Source organism: Sceloporus occidentalis, unplaced genomic scaffold (assembly GCF_023333645.1).
Source record: "Sceloporus occidentalis isolate IW3139 unplaced genomic scaffold, rSceOcc1.0.p SCAF_2, whole genome shotgun sequence".
NCBI classification, from domain to species: Eukaryota; Metazoa; Chordata; class Lepidosauria; order Squamata; family Phrynosomatidae; genus Sceloporus; species Sceloporus occidentalis.
The window spans coordinates 29,719,060-29,740,827 of record NW_028316982.1 but is presented as its reverse complement, the minus strand read 5'-3'; the positions used below and the strand labels follow the sequence as shown (position 1 = coordinate 29,740,827).

The window sequence follows — 21,768 nt, the reverse complement described above, 5'->3', positions numbered from 1 at the left end:
ATACTGGTACCAATGTGAGAGAACTCCATTTTTAATGAAATAAAGGAGGTTTTATTTTGAAATCCCATCCACATACACGATAGTAATCCAAACACCATACAGAGATAGTGGAGGCTGAAGGTTGTAGGAGGGTAATGTTTACCAGTCCTGAAGAAGGATCAACGGAAAGTGGGGTTTCGCTCAGAAAAGCCCAAGGGTGACACAAGTAAGAGGGGCTCTCTGTGCACACACAGGGCTAATGTTCCCCAGATGTGCACTATATCATACTGGCTCTGGGTCCAAAGCTGAGTACTGTATGACCCAAATCTGCATCCTCAAAACAATTTGAAATAAAAGGAATGAGAAAATTTTGAACACATCCTTCTGCCATGTTAAATTAAAACTACTCCACTCTTTCTGAATCCACCATTCATTTTAAAGTGTGCATCTCAAAGAGTAATAGTTTTAACTCAGAAGTAAAGTACTTTACCTTGGATACAATCCTCATGAATTTGAAAAAAGAAATAATTTTTCTGGGAACAGTGTAAGTGCTGCATCCCAAATGCTATTTATGTTTGTTTACTTAAGTGAAATTCCTATCATTCCTAAGCATTGTTCAGGCAGACTGGGGCTGATGGAAACTGGAGTCAAACAACATTCGTAAGGCCAGAGTTTCCCCTGCATTGCTCTTATTAGTTAGAGTATCTGCACTGGCTTGAAGATTGATCCAGATTCAAATCCCTGCCTAAACATAGTACTTACTAGATGATGTCAGCCAATCTCGCTTTGTCCTTCTACCTCACAGGCTTGTTGGGAGAAGTAAACTGGAAGAGACTCTTGTGCTTCTTGGGGGTAAAGCTGAGGCATAATTAACAAGTAACTTATGAATGAAGTGGAGCCTGCCTGGCAGAGTTCACCATAAGATGGGAAAATTAGAATGTGATGTTCATCTACATTTAAAATAATTGTTAAAACATTTACACCCTCCCTTTCTTTTACCTCACTTATGGAGCCTTCAAACAAAAACAAACAAAAAAAAATTAATAAGCGATTCGGAAGGTGAGAAACATAATTCTAAAATAAAGAAGCCAAGCAGTGTAGTATTTTGACTTTTCATAAACGTCCCAATCCTAAAGATTTTTACTCAGAAGTAACACTCTGTATTGTTGTTGTGTGCCTTCAAGTCATTTCCAACTTATGGCAACCCTAAGGCAAATCTATCACAGGGGTTTCTTGGCACGTTTCTTCATGGGGGGTTTACCATTGCCTTCCTTTGAGACTGAGAGAGTGTAACTTGCCCAATTTTTTTTCCAGCAAAGTTTACTCGAGCCATGTTCCCACTATGATTTAAAGTGAATTGCTGATTGGGTTATAAGATCGTCGTTTCCATTTGAAACTTATTCCAATCCTACTGTGATCGGTTTCAATTGCGATGAAGAGAGGCAAATGCAAAGCCCCCACTCTTTCCTGACACTAGTTCTTTGGCTGTTCTTTTGAAAAGAATAGATTCTGAAGCGGGTTCAACAGGTAAGAACAACGGATCTGAATTGCATCATTCTGGAGGGGAGGGACTAATGGCAGAGGGGCGTTTACTGTCCCTCCTGTTTTTGGTAGATCCACCATCCCCTTTCAGCGCTGCCTTTGTGTTTATGGTGTGGCCTATGGGTGCATGATTTTTTAAAAATGAAATTGATAGAAGATTCATGGATTTTGCAACTACTTGCAGTCAGTGAGGCAAGGAGCTGCAAAACCAATGAAGCAGTTCTTCTATCAATTTATTTTAAATATATATTATAGTTCTCAAGCTGGGCTGCCCAGGCTGCCGCTTACGTCACTGATGACGCTCAGATGATTGACATGCATTTTGTGGGGACGACAATCGTGCCAAAAAAGAAGCAATTCCTGGGGGATAATGAAAAGATCCACTTTCATAATAGGAATGACGGGCCTTTTGGAATTGATTTACCAGGACGGAGCGAAGGCGAATAGCAAACTGGTTTAAATGTAAGTGGGAATGAGCCCTCACTCTACAGAAAGTGGGCAGAAGTTTGCAGCTGCAGTGTGAAACGGTAAAAAAAATGTATTCCATTTTTTTCTTCTGTTTTGAAAAGGAATTTATTGCACCTTAGCATGGGGATCTCCTCCTTCCTTTCCAAAACCCTGATTTACTCATCCTTCTACTAATGGGGCAGAGGAGGAAAAGACGAGCAGCCTCCCCCCTTTATTAACTTCCTCTTTCCTCCTCTTGAGAACCATCCTAAAGAAAAAAGGCGTGAAGAAAACAGTCCGAAAACAAAAAATATCTGAAAACAACCCCCCATGTATGTTTTTTAAATAAAATGCTTTGAAGCTAGGGCTGCGATGGGGAAGTGTGCCCTACTCAGGCTTGCTTTCTTTGCTCCTTTTTTTCTGAGGGTTGTCCTGACAAGGGATGGCAAAGCTGCTCCTTTTCTCCTCCTCAGCCCCATTTGTGAGTCAGGGTTTTGGAAAAGAAGGAGGAGAGCCCTATGCCAAAGTGTGATAAGTTCCTCATTAAGACATTTTAAATAAAAGGGGAATTAAAACCCGGACTTCATGTTTATTATATATTGTTGTGTGCCTTCAAGTCATTCCTGACTTATGGCAATCCTAAGGTGTTTATGGGGGTTTCTTGGCAAGATTTATTCAGAGGAGGTTTGCCATTGCCTTCCCTTTGAGGCTGAGAGAGTGTGACTTGATCAAAGTCACCCAGGGGTTTTCATGGCACAGTGGGAAACTGGACCCAGGTTTTCTGAGTCATAGTCCAAGACTCAAATCACTAGGACACAATGCAGAGTCATAGTCCAAGGTGCCTTGGACTATGATTCTGTAGACCAGGATTCGAATTCTGGCTCAGCTCTTGGGTGACTTTGGACAAATCACACTCTCTCAGCCTCAGAGGATGGCAAGAACAAACTCACTCTGAACAAAACTTGCCAAGAAAACCCCATGAAAGGGTCACCACAAGTCAGAAATCACTTGAAAGCACACAACACACATATAGATGTAGAGAGATCTTGTAGCCCCTTTGAGACTCACTGAAGAAAGAAGTTGGCAGCATGAGCTTTCCTAGACTTAAGACTTAAGTCTGCTTCCTCAGATGCATTTTAAAATACACGCATCTGAGGAAGTAGACTTAAGTCTTAAGTCTAGGAAAGCTCATGCTGCCAACTTCTTTCTTCAGTGAGTCTCAAAGGGGCTACAAGATCTCTCTACCGACTGATTCTACAGACTAACATGACTATATCTTTGCACCCTACACACACACACACACACACACACACACACACACTTGAGCTATGATGCTGGAGATCAGGATCCCAGTTGGGCCGTGATGAAACCCTCTGGGTGACAAGCCACACTCTCTCAGCCTCAGAGGGCGTCAGTAACAGACCCCTCTGAGCAAAACTTGCCCAGAAAGCCCCATAAGTCGGGGGGGGGGGGCTTGAAGGCACCCAGAAGGAAGGGCTGGGAGAAAGAAGGCGGCCCAAACACCGCCTGCCTCAGTCTCTTCCTCCTCCTCCTCCTGCTCCTCGTGGCGCCTGACGGAGGCGGCCGTTGAGGGGCGCCGTTGGGCTCCCTGTCTGTCTGTCGGTCGCTCTCCCTTCCCTTCCTCCCTTCGGAGGAGGAGGAGGAGGAGCAGGGGCAGGAGGCGGCCCGAGGGGCGGCGCGTGGGGCTGCGGGGCGGGCAGGCGGGATTAGCTCATCTCGGCCGGAGCAGTGGCGGCTCCGTCCCCCTCCTTCCCTTCCCGGTCTCATTCCGGGTCGCAGCTGGGCTCCGTGGCGCTCCTTGGCGGCGTCTCTCCTCCTCCTCCTCCTCCTCCTCCAGCCGGCTCTATGGCTCTGTGTAATGGAGAAGCCAAGGTCAGTGCGGGAGGGAAGGAGGAGGAGGAGGAGGAGAAGGGAGCGGGAAGAAGGAAGGAAGGAAGGAAGGAGCCTCCTCTTCCTCCTCCTCCTCCTCGGGGAGCTTTGTGTAGAAACCCCTCCGGAGGGACGGAACTGTGTCTGTCTGTGTTCCTGTGCGAGGGAAGGCTTCGTGCCTGGCGCCTGAGGGAGGAAGGGAGACTGGCGGGGAGCCTGGGGGGGAGCTGGCCCTCTCCCTGCCTCCGAAGGGGAAGGGAGGGAGGGAGGGAGGAACCGTCCCTCCCTCCCTGCCTCCCTCCCGCCGCTTGGCGCCCTCCTCCCTCCTCCTTGTGGCCCCTCTCCCCCTCCAGGCGTCAGCCACCTTCCCACAGACAGAGGGCACTTCGGGGGCCCCTCATGGCCGACACTTTGGGTTGCTTCCATGGCTCACCCTGCGGAAAGCCCCCCCCCCCATGGCTGACACTTTGGGCCCCCCATGGAAGACACTGTGCCCCACATGGCTACCACTTTGCACCCCCATGGCTGACACTCTGCTCCACATGGCTATCACCGTGCACCCCCCCCCCCTTCCCATGGCTGACACTTTGGGCTCCCGTGGCTGACACTGTGCCCCACATGGCTACCACTTTGCATCCCCCCATGGCTGACACTTTTGCTCCCCATGGATGCCCTTTTTGGGTCCCACAAAGCTGCCAGTTTGCCCCCCCCCCCCATGGCTGGCATTTCGCCCCACATGGCTGCCACTTCAGGCCCCACATGTATGGCTGCCACTTTGGGGCCCCCATGGCTAACATTTCTCCCCACATGGCTGCCACTTTGGGCCCCCATACAGCTACCGCTTTCTCCCCCCCATGCTCGACCCTTTGCCCACATCAGTGCCACCTTGCACCACATGGCTGCCCCCCATGTTGGCTCGGTTGCTCTCCCTGCTTGTTTGCCAGAGCAAAGGCCCTGGTCCTTGTGCATTTGTGTGTTGTGTGTGTGTGTTTTGTTCCCCCACCAGAATGGAAGGAGAGAGGTGACAAAGTCCTGTGCCAGCCCTGGTTCAGGGAGAGAGGGAAGGAAAGACTGGAGTTTAGGGGGTAATGAACTGCTGTTCTGAAATGTAGAAGGACAGAAAAGCCGGTGGTTTGCTTACTTTGGGAGCTGAGGGGGTTTTTATTTTTGTATTGACAGGTGAAAGGGGGGGTTGTTCCTTTCAATGCGGAAGCGCCTCCCCATTATATATTTTATTGTATTTATTTATTTATCTGTATCCTGCTTTCCCCTCAAAACTGGGACTCTAGAACGGCTTACAATTTAAAAGAACAGTAAAAGTAAAGACATACAGAAGTGATGCATTAAAACAGAATTACATGTTTATAATAGCAAAACAGATCACTTCTCAAAAGGATAAAATACAGTTTAAAAAGATAGAAGTGTTTAAAACACTACACTTAATAAAACTTCTCTCCCCCCTTTCTTTCATGACAACCTATTCAATATCGTTGCGTACACCATCTCTCTTATTTCGTAGTTGTGTGCCTTCAGATTTCATCAGTGACTGAGACAAAGTATGGAAAATCTGGAACTATTTCAATTTCTTCATCAACTGCTTTGTTCTTGTGTACCTTCAAGTCATCTCCGATTTCTAGTGACCCTAAGAGGAATCTGTCATGGGGTTTTGTTGGCAAGATTTGTCCAGAGTTTGGTTTGTCATTGCCTCCCCTTGAGGCCGAGAGAGTGTGACTTGCCCAAGGTCACTCAGTGGGTTTCATGGCCAAGCCGGGATCATAGAATCACAGAGTTGGAAGCGACCACAAGGACCATCCCCTGCCATGCAGGAAATTTCAATCAAAGCATCCCTGACAGATGGCCATCCAGCCTCTGTTTGAAGACCTCTAAGGAAGGAGACTCCACTACACTCTGAGGGAGTGTGTTCCACTGACGAACAGCTCTTACTGTCAGGAAGTTCCTCCTAATGTTGAGGTGGAATCTCTTCTCCTAAAGCTTGCATCCATTGCTCCAGGTCCTAGTCCAGTGATGGCGAACCTATGGCATGCATGCCAGAGGTGCCACTCAGAGCCCTCTCTGTGGGCACATGTGCCGTTGCCCCAGCACGGAGTTTGCCAGAGTTTGTTACTAGAAAGCCAGAGGGACATGGCATTTTGCAATAAATAAGTGGGTTTTGGGTTGCAGTTTGGGCACTCTGCGTCTAAAAGGTTCACCATCACTGTCCTACTCTCTGGAGCAGCAGAAAACAAGCTAGCTCCCTCCTCAATATGACATCCCTTCAAGTATTTAAACAGGGCTGCCATATCACCTCTTAACCCTCTCTTCTCCAGGCTAAACATCCCCAGCTCTCTAAGTCTTTCCTCATAGGGCATGGTTTCCAGACCCTTCACCATTTTAGTCTGGGTAGTCCAACACTCAGACCAGTAGGCCACACTCTTGCTACTATTCTTCCCCAAACTCTCCTCATTGGAGTAATGGGAAATTTATTTATTTATTTTTTACATTTTCCATTGTATGTTTGCTGTTCTGAAGTGTGGTTTTCTACTTCCGTAGTTCTGACAAGTTAGAAGTGTTTGTAAAAGTGCTCTGTTTGGAATGAGAAGGTAAATCTCATTACCCTAAGAAATTGCAGAGCTGATCCTGTGCTCAGTGTTGTCTAATTGTCAAAAAAACCCAAAAAAACTTACTGTTCCATATCACCTGAAAGAAAACTCCTTTAAAAACTCCTTTAGATACGTTATTTGTTGTTGTGAGCCTTCAGGTCCTTTCCAGCTTAGGCGATTCTAAGGTGACTCTATCACAGGGTTTTCTTGGCAAGTTTCTTGTGGGGTGGGGGTTGCTATTGCCATCCTCTGAGGCTGAGGGAGTTTGACTTGCCCAGGATCACCCAGTGGGTTTACATGGCTGAGCCGAGATTCGAACCCTGGTCTCCAGAGTCATAGTCCGACCCTCAAAGCACTAATATACCTGTAGTATCTAAAGCCAGAGTTAGCTAGCACCATGCTAGCTAATTCTGGCTTTAGATACTACAGGTATATTAGTGCAATGACATGCAAAATCAACAAAACAGTGATACCTTTATTGACCCAACCAAAGTGCACAAAATACATGTTGCAAGCTTTCGAAGCTCCACTGGCTTCTTCATAGTTTTAAAAAATCATACAGGAGGGGAAAAATTACTACAATGTTAATATCATTAGAACGTTGGTTTTTCAGAATGTAGTAGTTCTGTGCATCTGGGCAAAGGGAGATCTCAATGAGGAGCGAGATAGTAGTCCATTAATCAAGTCGACACAGATAAATTATTGTACAGAGAGACAGCTTGGTGTAGTGGTTTGAGTGTTGGACTGTGATCCTGGAGACCACAGTTCACATTCCCATTTGGCCATAGAAACCCAGTGGGTGGTGTTAGGCAAGTTAAATGCTCCATTATTTTGTACATAGGAAAAGAACGATTGGAAATTCAATTGATTTGATTGTTGTGTTGATTTGTTTGTTATGCCATTATCTGTTGATTCAAAACTTATGTTAATGCTCAGAGGAAACTGGGCACATTGAATTGAATGAGAAATATGTGACAAGATTTGAATTATGCTGGTTGAAATAGTGACCAAAATCCCTTTTTTGCCCATCTTACTAGAATCAACAGTGGATGTGTATACAGTCATCCCTCCATATTTGCGGATTTGATTAATCACGCATTTCATTAATTTGTTCTCTCTAGGACTGTCTAGGTCCTCCAGTGCAACTCTGTGGTCAACTTTAACTTAAAGTTGCACTGAAAGACCATTTGTAGCTACTCCAGTGCCATTCTATGGTCAGTGTATGTTGGACATTGACCACAGAGTTGCACTGGAGGACCTAGAGATTCCTAGAGAGGTGTCCTCTCAGGTAAAAACAGTATTTTTGTTATTTGCGGTTCTTCCATATTCACAGGGGTCTTGTTAATAATAATAATAATAATAATAATAATAATTTGTTTTATTTATATACCGCTATTCCAAAGATCATAGCGGTGAACAGCAAGTAAGCTAATTTGCCCCCAACAGTCTGGGTACTCATTTTAGCGACCTCGGAAGGATGCAAGCCTGAGTCGAGCTTGGGCCCTTTTGCTGGTCTTGAACTCACAACCTTGTGGTTTTGAGTGAATGGCTGCAGTACAGGCATTTAACCACTGCGCCACCAGGGCTCCTTAACCCTGTTCCCCTAACCCTAGCGAATATGGAGGGACAACTGTAATATATATTTTTCTCCATGGGATATTGGCCTCTAATTCTCTGAATGTGTGGTAGTTATGAATGTAATAAGCACACATCTTTCTGAGCCAAGGGCTGTGGATATGGCGCAGTACAGAGTGCCAAAAAGAGGCGGCGGTGAGGCGCCTTTCTTTGCTCCACAGCAGTGCCGCAGCAACCAAATTGTGTGATGCTGCTGCGCAGCAAAAAAGGAGTGACCGGAAGCGGCTTCTTTTGCCGTCACAAACCACCAGTTTGGATGCTGCGCTGCTGCGATGTCATAGTTGTGCACTCCATGTAGATGGTGCTGTGCAGTTGCAACGTCCTCATCACATGCTAGGGTTGGAGTGCGTGTGCACGCACAACCCCGAGGCAACCCTAGCACGTCGCCAAGACGCCGCAAAGGGCCCATCTGTCCAGGTCCTATGTAAATGTGCAGCATGCAGTTTAATAGTTCCAGTTATAGTTGAGAGAGAAGTTCAGAGTTCAGAAAGAAGAGTGATCCTGCTGGTGCTTTGTAGTTTTGTTTTGTTTTGAGGGACAGCCTTCTGTGGAACTAAAGAGATACGGTAGTGGAAAGTTCTCACTGTGCTCTCTTGCCATTTACATGCTGTGTCCAAACATGGGGAAATAAGGACGCTCGAGCAACAAAAACCTTCTTATGCCAAACAGTATGTGTGTAGTGGTAGTGGGTAGAAATGGCATCCCTTCTTCCTCTTGACATTGGCTCCTTTTAAGTGCCCTGCTGATGTGAAAGACTTTAGAGTGGCAGGGAAGCTGTTAAGGTTGTTCATCTTTCTCAAATCTAACTTTGCATCTTGGAGGTGAATGGATAAAGTGCCTGTGTAAGGAGTATAATTGCTACTGGAAACTTATCGCATAATTCAATTTGGCTTTCTTATTATTCCCAATTTTGTGTTAACATCTAAAACACTCAGCCAAATCATTCATTTCTATTGTATTTATTAAATATTCTATAATATAGATCTCTCGATGGTGGACAAGAAATATTTACTTCTAAGACACTCAAATCATTCATTACTATTATATTTGTTAAATAGTTTATAATTTAGCTTTCTAGCTGATGGACAGAAATCCCTGCTCAGTAGGTGTGAAGCCATCCAGTTTTTAAGAAGTTGCCTCAAAAAGTATCAGCTAGTTACTAGTAGCTTTCTTAACTATATCTCTCTCCCCAGACTTTATCTATACAAGGCTACATAGAACTGCTTAATTATTGAGCACATCTTTAGAGTAATTTTGGCCTCATGAGATTTTGTACTCTTATTTGGAGGGAGGGATTTTCTGTTTGCTTCTTGCAGAGGAAACTATGCCTTATGAGGAGAGACTTACAGAGCAGGGTATGTTCAGCCTGGAGAAAAAATGGTTAACAAGCGATGTGACAGTCTTGTTTAAGTATTTGAAGAGGTGTCATATTGAGGATGGAGCAAGCTTGTTTTCTGCTGTTCCAGAGAATAGGACCCATAGCAATGGATTCAGAGGAAAAGAGATTCCACCTCAACATTAGAAAGAACATCCAGTGACAATAAGTGCTGTTTGACAGTGTAACACACTCCTTCAGAGCTTGGTGGAGTCTCCTCCTTTGTAGGTTTTTAAACAAAGGCTGGGTGGCCATCTGTTGGAGGTGCTTAGATTCTGTGTTCCTGCATGGCAGGGAGTTGGGTTGGATAGACCTTGCAGTCTCTTCCAACTCTATGTTCCTGTGCCAGACCAAAAGGTGCTGGTTTGAAACATGAAATCTCATTTAGTTAGGTGGGTCCATAGCTGATCTTTTGCAGAGTTAGATGTATATGAATATGTCCATTGAAATCAATACACTTAGATCTGTAACTCTGCATAAGATTACTACCCTTTAAAAATATGTGTAAAATTAAAAAAATTAGCCAGGCTGCTTCCTACTTCATGTGTCAGTACTTAATCTTCCAAACTGGGTAAGGATACACAGTAGTACAAGATGGACTGCAACTCCCAGCACTGCCCCCCCCTCTCCAATTTTTTATCCTTGTTCTAAATCCCTCATGGTGGGGAGAACAAGGTGTAACCTTTTTTATATTTTTCTCTACAGCAGTTGTATACACTGACACTAACAAGACATCTCTTGTCAGAATGGTGGGATGCTTTCTGTCATTCGGTGCTCATAGTGGATGGTATATCTCTTCAAGACAGGTTTTCCCAGGTTCTAGTGTCTTGTGTTTCTATAATATGATTTATGGTTACTAATATGTGAGTGTTAATATACCAATTTCCCCCAACCTCTGCTCAGCATAATGTGTATGGTTGGGAGCGGTGAATATAGGACAATCTAGTACATTTGGAAAGCAGTAGTTTAGGAATAGTTGCATTCTGCTTGTTGCTGACACTGCTTCTACATTTTCTCTACATTGCCTGTTCCCTCTTTAAAAAAACAAACCAAACCCATAAGCTGTATTGAATATCCAGTCACTATAATGTGTGCAGGTTTTCTTCCCTTACTTTTTAACCCATGCCATCTTGAAGTAGGGAAACTCAGGCCCGATACAGACAGGCCAAAATAAAGCTGCTTCAGGTCACTTTGGAGGTACGCTGTTTAAGCCATGCCAATGGAACGATCCAGTCCTAAGGACTGGAGCACAGCTTTGTCGCAGCTTCTGGACTCTTTGTACGCATGCATCATTTGAACAGCATACCTCCAAAGTGACCTGAAGCAGCTTTATTTTGGCCTGTCTGTATGGGGCCTCAGTTTCCCTTTTTAATTTGTAATCCCTGGGGAGTGTGTGGTCATTGACTGGCAGCAAGGAGAAGAGATCATTCTTCACTTGAGGATATCTGAACTCCCCCTCCCCCCTTTTTTTAACTGAGGCCTTGATCCCATGTTCACCCCTGATAGTAAAATAATCTCTCTGTGACTTTCTCTTGTCACTTCCATGTTGGGAATATTTGTTATCAGTAAGTCTTACCAGGCAAAAGGTTTGACAGCTGACAGTCTTTGTGATGGGATAAATATGGAACTGTCACTATATAGAGGCATATAAGAAGTACTCTGCATGTGATATTGTTAAGGTAAAATACGTGTGGATTTGCTGTGTCAAAAGGGAACATGAAAATTGGACTTTGGGGAGACAATCAAACAAAGAGTTTCATGGATGGTCATCAGTGCATTTCCTGAGTATATATGTTCTCCATTTAAAAACAAGAGGGGTACATGTTGGGGTGGGGGACATGTATGCTTACTGTTACCTCTGAATCCAGCACAGATTGCTGGGTTGAGGTGAGTGAGCATTCATCTTCTAAAGCATGTGGCAAGAATGCGAATGTGACTTAAATCTGTAATGTATTTTGAGTACTGTGGAGTTTTCTGAGCATATTGTAGTGGGTGGATCCGAACCAGTCTATATCTCATCTTCACAATTATGTGGTTGACATTAAAAAAAGAAAATCTACTTTTGCTTGGGCATTCCATTGTCTATGTGTGGTGAATAAACAGAAGCTTTTACCACCACAATTGAAATGACATTTAATTTTTTTTCAAAGGGCAAAATAATGATGGGGAGGGGGCTATGGTATAGGCATTATGAAGGTAGGGCTGCAATGAGTTTGAGTTGGTAATGAGTTTGGCTACTATCTTTACTCCCTCCTTCTTTCACTTGTATGCTTGGGTATGTTTGTGTCATACATGTCTTACTGCAAAAATGTCAGCAGGGGTTCCAGAGCTATTTTTAAAGTGGAGGGTGGGATCAAAACTTGCAGGCATGTCATGAATTTTGCATATTTGCATGAGTATTTTTTTTTTAAAAAAAGTAAAACCACAGAATACAGTGAAGAAGAAGAAACACCACCACCTACAGCAGTTAATGCTTTCATGTTGCCTGTCAACTTATGGTGATCCCATGGATTTCACAAGGTTTTCTTAGGCAAGGGATTCTCAAGAGTTGTTCCTCTGAAGTATAGCCTACAGCGCTTGGTATTCATTGGTGGTCTCCCATCCAAGTACTAACCATCACTGACCCTGATTAGCTCCCAGGAACAGACAGGAACTGGTGCCTTTAGGCTATTTAGGCAGCTCACAAGACACTATTTACTTAAAAAATAAATAAATATGATGCCTAAAACTTGGCATAGTCGTAAAGCACCACTACCAGAAGAAATAATGAACTGACTTTAAGATATTTCCACATGTAATTGGTTTATTTGGTTGATCAGGCACAGATGACAGCATGAATTTCATGAATTAGGCTATTTCCTTCAGCATGAATCCTTGTGATTTAAATTAAACTACACAATCTGATAGCGTGTAAGGGATAAAAAGGTCTTATGTGACTTTGAAGCATCACACTGTCCTTTCATGTATGAATTTTCTGATTCAAAGTGTTCTTAGCTTGTTAGCCATTGCTAACAAAAAGTGGGATAGATTGTCTGGCAAAAAGCGGGATAGAAATAAATTTTTTATTATTTTTATTAAATCCAATTGTTTTTCAGACTCTTGATACAGAATCCTACAACAGTAACTACTGGCCATTGTTCAGTGTGGATTTAAATGAATATTTTCAAACAACAAGTTTTCTGTGATCCAAAACACACTGCAGAAATAATCCAGTTTGACATGACTTTTCTGCCTTGGCTCAGTGTTAGGGAATCCTGGGAATTGTAGTTTATTGTGGCACTAGTGTTCTCTGACCAAGGAGGATAATTATCTCACAAAACTACAATTCCCAGAATTCCCTAGCATTAAGCCAGAGCAGTTAAAGCAGTATCAAACTAGATTATTTCTTCAGTGTGTTTTGGCATTGTGTGGTAAATCAGTTTAGTCAGCCAACTTCATCTCCCCAGCCTATAAGAACAATCAATAACAGTGGTTTCCTGTAAGCAGTTCTTCATTTATAAACAGCAGCTATTGTCTCTATTATTGTATAAGGAGACATTCAAAGATGGATCTGCATCTACAGGGTGTTTGAAGCCCTATAGTGTAATGCAGGAGTAGAAATGGTGTGGATGTTAAACTGCAGTTCCAAGCTGGGGGGGGGGGGGGGGTTGTTTGTAGATTCTGGGAATTGCAGTATAAAAAGTAACTTTCCAGACTCTGTGTTTGATGGTTTGGTTTCTTACTCACTGTTGTTAAGTCTAAAATATATCTCTGAAACAGCTGACATTGTGAATGCAGAAAGACCAGTGCTGCTGTGCCTTCATTGTGGCACTGAAGGAACTCATGTAGTGATATGTCATGACAAGTGGGACAGACAGGTGGCACAGGGGCAAAGAAGCAAAATAAAATTCTAGAGGGGAGTGGTTAAAGCAAGCATACTAGAAATGAAGGGTGAGCAGTGTAAAGTGTCAGGATATCCGAAGGTCTGGCCCTCTGCACCCCTCCTCTTTTTCAATATCAAATTGATATCAAAAAGGATGTTTTAGGCACATACTTGAGAAGTGCAGGAAACTAGCCATGCCATAAAAGGACATTATGACTATAGAAGGAGATCCTTCTGACTCAGCATGGGGAAAACTCAAGAGCACATGGCTAGGATAGATCAATCAAGGTCAGAATCTGCATAATCCCTTCAATGATAGGAGTGACGGTGGGTGATAGACCTGGGAGTTTATCAGACAAGGGAAATTGGAAGTATAATCCAATGGCAATCTGAACGCAGTCATGGGGTTTGACGTTATTGCATGATAGACTACCATACACAATTTCAGGCAATGGGAAGTCAGCCCGAATGCAATCATGGGGTTTCACGTTATTGCGTGATAGGCTACCACATGCAATTTTGGGCAATGGCAAGCTATTTTTGGGCAATGGAAAGTCAGTTTGAAGGCAATTCGAATTCACATAAATTCACTGAACTAGCGAATTTACAGGAATGCATTCTGGCCCCACTTTCTTTTCATTCGAAATTAAGAGAAATTCCTCCCGTGTGATAAACTCCCTGGTGTTTTCAAAAGAACAAAAGTCTGATTATATTTCCCTCTGGAAATATCTCCCAGAGACATTTACACTTATTCAGTCATTTATTTATTATTGACAAGCTCCCTTCTCATTCTTCTCTCCTGGAAACTTCACTTTAACCCCAAAATTTTCTCCGGGGTACATGTTGCCCTATAAATATGTCTGCCAAGGCACCCCCAATTTCGTTTCTCTGGAGGTTCAGACACTGTCAGTATCTTCTTGACTCCTCAGCATTGCTGGTAGCTGCTGAGCTATTGCATTTCATAGTGTCCCCTCATTGGAGCCCTGCTTGTGGAATCGGTAGTGTATTACCCTGTGCAATCCTTGAAGTCGCTGTCTGCTACCATCTTTTATATTGTTAGTTCTTGTGAGTGTGTGTGAGTGGCAATTTCCTTTAACAAATAAAACTACATTTGGATCTTGCATTCTGCAGTTCTTTTCCCAGAACCGGTATATACAGACTTCATCCTCATTTTAGTTGCTTCAGCCCTCTTGGCTGCTGTCATTTGAGCTAATAAAATTCCCCCATTAAATACTGATTTGGGGCGCCTTCTCGGCCCCCTGGCATTTTGGGTAAGATGTGAATATATTGATGTCAGATTGGTGGGGCCTTATTTGGCTAGTAACTTCTCAAAGTGAAATCATCCTATCGTGTTGGTTTGTTGCGTATCAAATATGAATTGTTTGTCAGGCTGGTGCAGTGCCAGTTGAGACTATGATACTATTGAGAGGGGATATTTAGGGGTCCAGACAGCATTATTGCTTGCCGCTTACTTTTCCTTCTCACATAGGAAGAGTGACAGGAACTCATAGCTGATGTTATACAGAACTTGGTGTGTTTCTTGAGTTCTGTGCAACAAAGAACACTCAGAGTGCTTCTGGATCAGACCAGTCTATTCCAGCAACCTGTTTCCTGGAGTGGACAACAAAGTGACCATGGGAAGGCCATAAACAAGACATGAGGACAGAAGGCCTCTTCCCCTGTTTTCTTCTTGGTATTCAGAGACATGTTGTCTCTGATCCTGGAGGGAGCATATAGTCATCATGACTAATAGCTGTTGGTAACCTTACCTGTAAAATTATCTTATCCCATTTTTAAAGTGTAAATTTGTGCCTGACTCTGATAGCAACTCCAATATTCTGAGACTAGTGGGTATAACAGAGTAGGCTAAGTTAAGGGCCTGCTACATGTCTTGTCATTTCATGGCTTGATCTCCTGATAGCTTTTTCTTTTTTTGAAAAGCATCACTGGAATTTGCAGAGATGCATTCCTGCTCTCTGAAAACAGGAAACGGAGAAGTCAAGTTGTCAAAATGGGAAACCTGCCATTGTGAATTAATTTTGGGGGATTCCTAGTAATTACCTCTTCTTAAACCTCTGCAGTCTTCATTTGTTACCTTTGAAGCCCTCTTCCCTCTAGTTAGAATAAGGAGAGTTTTCCCATATTTTAAAACAGGTAATGCATAGTTAGTTACATTGAGCATAAATGTATAGAGTGTTTTTATTTTCTTTAACAGATTTATATCTTTTCTAATTCCAGTGTACTTCTCAAGGTTGCTTACAGCTAGTAAAAAGTGTAGCTTAAAATAACACAAAGTGATATATTTAAAAAAAAAAAAAAATAAGCACAGAGTGACAGGATCTCAGGCCCCATACAGACAGGCCAAAATAAAGCTACTTCAGGTCACTTTGGAGGTATGCTGTTTAAATGATGCATGCGTACTAAGAGTCCAGAAGCTGTGCCAAAGCTGCGCTCTAGTCCTTAGGACTGGACTGTGGCTTTGGCACGGCTTCCAGATTCTTAGTATGCATGTATAATTTAAACAACATAGCTCCAATGTAACCCGAAGCAGCTTTATTTTGGCCTGTCTGTATGGGGCCAAAGTCACTGGTGGAGGTTTTTAAAAAAATATTACACTGTTTGGGTGGAGCAACTTGAGAAGGCTCTTTGTGCTGTACCTGTATATAAGGTGTGGCTGCTATCCAGAGAGCTGATCATGATTTATTTCCCAAATAGCAACTCCATGTATTGGATATGAATGCAGCAAGAAAATGGCACCCTTTTCAGCCTGTAGGATTCATTCCGTTTCTAAGCAGTTTTTGGAGGCTGCATTCCATTGGTAGGCAGTGTCAAAAGCAAAAGGGTGGTGTCAAAATAAAAGCATATTTTAGCTGTTATTGCCAGTAACAGAAGCATTTCAACCATTTAGAATGGGATAAACTAATCAAAGCCAGGAAATCAGAAAGTCTTAGTAGAGTAGTATGGGGGAAAGGGTGCAGATCTTGGAACCAGGGAATGGCAGATCTGATTGGAAAGGATTCTGCCCCAGGATCTGAAATTCCTCACTGTTTCCCTGCAAAGAACTCTTGAATCCCTTGAGATTATTTACATGAAGCTGCCAAGAGGGACGTTTTTGTAGGTACATGGGGTTTGCATACTATTCCAGGACACCCAGTGACTTTCTCTTACCAGGATTTGTAGCATGTTCACAAGTGTAGAGTTTAAAGAACTGAATTGGATTGTCACATGTAGGTGTGAGGAATATTTGTGAACTTTCTTACCTTTATTGAAAACAAAAAAAAAATGTGTTTCACCACATGAAAAATACAGGTTTCAATTACTATTTCATTTTCACTTATTTCTTTCCACCCCAATTCTTTTGTGCTCAAAGAAGTGCATTTCCAGGCAATACATGTGTATGATATAATGTGTATGTTCTTCCCATCTGACTAAAGACCTCTCAAATCATTGGACTGTATTTGCCATTCGTTGTTTCTTTTGCTGTCTCTTCTTAAACATATCCAAGAGTAGCCATGTTGGCCATACAACAAAATACAATAGCATCCCAAATCCACAAAACAGTAGTACCTTTATTGGGCCAATGGGAAATTGACAAAATATATCATGTAAGCTTTCGAAACTCCACTAGCTTCTTCATCAGGAAAAGGTAAAATCCATGGAGTAAAAGTTAAACTCCTTTAGCAATTGAAAAAGTAGCTTCTCTTGAGATCTAGGCTGGATTTTATGACTGTGTCTCCCAGAGCCCACATGGCCAAAGAGAGGAGTGGCCTCTGCCTACATGAATATCACTCCAGTCATCCTAGCTGACAACAACAACAACAACAACAACTGCCTGTGGACCATCAAAAGCTTGCATTATGTATTTTGTGTATTTCTGGTTGGACTAATAAATAAACTGTTATTGGTTTTTAATAGGTATGTAATTTTAAATCTTATATTGTTTAATCTTTTTTAAGAGGGGATACTTTGTATATATGGATGTACTATTTTAACTTTTGTAAGCCACTTTGATTGTTTTAACAAAAAGCGGGGTATAAATAAAATGTTTATTATTTTTAATAAATAATAAATTATTTATTATTTATTATAAAGGTATCACTGTTTTGTGGATTTCTCTTTCAAAGTTCTCTGTTGATGACATAGTGGCCTTGATTCTGCATGTTTGCTTTGACGCCTTAGGCTACCCTTCGTTAACCTTTCCCAATGTCCTAAAGTAAAATATTTGCTAGACATGGCCCTGGGGAAGCATGCTACTTGGGGCAGACTGCACATGTGCCCTCCAGATGTTTTTGACTAAAATTGCCACCATCTCCAGCCAACAAGGCCCATGTGCATGTTGGGGGCAGAGAGAGTTATCTTCAAGTACAGTCAAAGCGAGGTTAAGGAAGGTCAGTTTAGGGGATGATGAACTTCTGACCTGTTTTAGGGGGATGCTGACAAATTAGCACCTGAAGTCTGGGTGGGAACATATTGAACATATTTGTTACAGTTTACTGTCCAATAACCTTTAACAGCTGTAGTAGGGAAAATACAAATAAAGTTTAAAATAAAAAGGCAATACAAAATTCAGTAGTCTTTGAGATTAAGAAAATGTAATATCTAGCATAAGCATTGATGGACAAAGTCCATTTCATCAGGTGCATCATACTGATTTTAGTGTGAGTTTCTGTGGATTATAATCGATGTCCTCTGATGCATGATAGAGTATGACATACACACCTGAGGTATATATTCACAGTAACATAGTTCTGGGTGTGGGATTAGAGAACATTGTTCAGTATAACAATGGATCAAATCCACATTGCTTGGTATCAACAGCTGCCTACTTCTGAGGTAAGCAGAAAGGTCATTACCACGTGCTGGAACTGTAGTACAGTATAGGTTGAGTCTCCCTTATCAGGAATCCCAAAATCTGGAATATTACAAAACCTGTAGCTTTTTATAGGTGGCTTTTTGATGGGTCAGTGTATACAAACTTTGTTTCATGCAGAAAATTATTAAAAATATTATATGAAAAAAAGTATTCAAACTATGTTTGTAAGGTATATATGAAACATAAATGAATTTTGTGTTTAGATTTTGGTCTCATCTCCAAGATATCTCATTATGTATATATATGCAAATAAAGGTATTACAAAATCCATAAACAAATAAATAAATAAATCCAAAACACTTCTGGTCCCAAGCATTTTGGATAAGGGAAATTCAATATGTAGTGGCAGTGCCTAGTTTATGTTGGGTGAGGCTATTCCAGAGCAATGGCACAGAGAAAGCTCTATTGCTTGTTGTCGCCAAGTAACCACCTGCAACTTCTGGTGTATCTAGGAGGGTCTCTAAAGAAGTTCACAGAGTTTGGGCAAAAAGATCTGATACCTCCTGGGTACAACTCACATCCCAACGTGTTTAGTGATGTATACATTTGTATCCAAACCTTAAGCCTGGTAATCAAATAGTAAGCAGTGATGTTGCATGTCAGTGGTGCTAGAGCCGTACTACACTCTTTATAACTTTTGGAGCAAGCATAAGAGTGGCCATATAACTGCTAAAAATGAGTGGAGGTACTTCCTGTTTAAATCTTACCTCAGAACCACACTGATTAATAAGCTTTGGCCCTACTACTGTTCTGTAAGTCCCACAAACCACCATTATATAGATATTACCTGAAGTACAAGACTATTGCCACCATCTCCAGCCAACAAGGTCCATGTGCTGGCAGGGGCAGTGAGAGTTGATTTCAAACACAATCGATACCAGGTTAAGGAAGGCCAATATTTATTTATTGATTATTTTTTAAAGTATTTCTTTATTGCTTCCTAGTCCACAAAGGCTCCTAAGGTGATGAACAAATAAAAACCAGTTAAAACAATACAAAGATAAAAACATTTTAAAAACACATTAAAATACTTTTTAGAAACTCCTAAAAGCATTCTAAGACTATCCTCAGTTTTGAAACAGTTTTTAAAAAGTGATTTCAAATATTGGCGTGTTACAGACTCACGTAAAGTACGTGCTTGGCATGTACTAGGGTTAGAAACCCTAGTACGTGCCGAGCGCGTACAAAATGGCAGCGCCTGTTCTACATGGGAGCCGCCATCTTGACGTTGCATACGCCTATCATCCGCACATTGCGCGGCGGAAATGACGCCGCGAGTGTGCCATTAGCGACTTGCAGCGCCATTTTGGAGCTTCTTTTTTGTTGCGTCTGGGAATTGCGCAGTTTGTCCGCTGCAGTTCCCGGATGCAGCAACCAGCGGCTTTTTGGGCGGTCTGTAAAGCACCATTGATTGCCTTGTAGAACAGCACTGTTTTTACTGTCCACCAAATGCTTAACAGAGGTGGGGCTAGCATAACCTCTTGCCTAGGGAGTTCCACAGGTGAGACTCTGCTGCAGAGAAAGCCTTGTTATGTCTACCCACCAGCCTAACTTAATGTGGTTTTGGGACATGCAACAGGGCCTTCTCTGAATATCTCAAATTTCTGGTAAGACGCCTATGGGAGAAGGCAGTCTTTCAGGTCCAAAACACACTGCAATAATAGTCCAGTCTGAGACAGCTTTAACTGCCCTGGCTCAATGCTAGGGAATTCTGGGAATAGTAGTTTTGTGAGATATTAGCCTTCTCTGTCAAGAGAGCTCTGGTACCACAGTAAACTAGATTTCAGGATTCCCTAGCACTGAGTCAGGGCAGTTAAAGTAATCTCAAAGTGGATTTTTTCTGCAGTGTGTTTTGGACCTCAGATATCTTGACGTCAAGTCATTTAAGACTTTTTAGTTCAACATTAACACCTTTGAATTGAGCTCAGAAGCAAATTGGAAGCCAGTGCAGGACTTGTGTTCTATGGTCTCTAAAATGCACACCTAACTCCAGTCTGGCTGCTGAATTTTGTACTAACTGCAGCTTCTGAACACTTTTCAATGGCAACCCCACGTAGACCACATTACAGTAGTATGATCGAGAACTACTATGTGTCCATGAAAAATTCTTTTACTCTAAATATTAACTACGTCTGTTTCATTGTGTGCGCATAATCATTTGTGATGTTCCTACTTTTTAAAAATATCATTCATACATTGGTGAAAGAATGAAAGATATATATATCTACTAAATAAAAGTAGAAAAATACACTTTTTGTCACTATATTGTTCTGTAAATTTCAGTTTGTGCCAGAAGACCCATTTGTATTTTATTTCAAAAATATGTCAAAACAGGGGCGAGTAAAGCGCAGTCCACAGGCTGGATGTAGCCCACAGAGTCATTTTTGTGGTCCTCAAGGGCCCTAGAACTTAAAAAAAGATATCAAAAATTGTTTTGCCCCCAAATGCTCTCAAAGAGGGTATGGAGGGGGCATTTTCACCATGTTTTCAGCCCTCCCTGGGCCAGTTTAGGCACAAGAAAGGCCTTAAAAAAACAAACACAAACCAAAAACTGAATGTGGTTTTGGTCACTTCTTATTTTGTTTCTCTCCTGAGAATAACATGACTGAAGTGGGATAAAAACTTGGTGAAAATGTCTTCTACTGCCCCAGAGGACATTGGCAGGAAATTGTATTTTTCTCCTGGAGGGTGTGGGTGTGGCCCCTCAGGGTCTCCTGGGGGAATGTGATGCCTTTGCCTCCCACAGTTGCCCACCCTTCTGTTAAAGGGAAATAGTACTATAAAATGTTGCCCTTAAACCATGATAATATTGTTATATCCCATTTTCCACATTGTTGAATCAGTATCACCAACACTAATTGAAAGCAGTTTGCCAGAGTTTCAGACAATGACTTTTGCCCAGCTCTCCCTGGAGATTCCAGGGATTAAATATGCAACCTTTTGCATGCAAATTATGTCCTCTGCCATGGAGTTACATGAAAGTGTTCTGCTACAAAGATTGTATTATACAGTAAATGACCGGATGGCTCAGTGCTTGTTATCTCTGTTTGACTGTGAACACCACTGAATCAACTGATGTTCAGTTGCATTCATACTATGTTTAGGGCAATAGGCTCATCTGTGTTCTAGGAAAATAAAAACCAAATTCTGTTGCATGTTTTAAAGAAAGTAATGTTATCAGTTAGTTATCATATTACTAAAATCAGAGCTTGGTTTTCAGCTATCATTACAGTATTCACATAGTATGGTTCTGCTAAAATTAGAGTTGTTTGGATGTTATTAATGTAAATAACTTCCATGATAAAAATCTGTACTTGAGATGTACTAGAAAATGAATCCCAAGCCTGATAAAAATAATCCATTCTCATCCTATTTACAAAAGCTTCCCAAAAGCATCTGGTAGCAATTAATTTTTCCCAAAGGTGCTGTTTAAAAGCTTGATTTCACTGGCTCCCCCCACTCCTTCCGTCTCTAGATGCTGTTTGCAGCAGTTACTTGCAAGTTACAGAGGTGTGTTTGACTGGTATCAAGTTATTAAGATACAAAAAGCATCTGAATATTATGG

General features: G+C 42.1%; 1 protein-coding gene across 1 annotated transcript in view; it reads left to right on the top strand.

Annotated features, from left to right (window-relative positions):
- The first annotated feature begins 3,672 nt into the window (after window positions 1-3,672).
- GMPS (guanosine monophosphate synthase) overlaps window positions 3,673-21,768 on the top strand; it is a 59,043-nt gene continuing 40,947 nt past the window's right edge. The window contains exon 1 of the mRNA XM_089508988.1: window positions 3,673-3,861. Within this exon, the coding sequence (XP_089365114.1) occupies window positions 3,835-3,861 (27 nt within the window). The 5' untranslated portion in view covers window positions 3,673-3,834. The remainder of the gene's footprint in view (window positions 3,862-21,768) is intronic.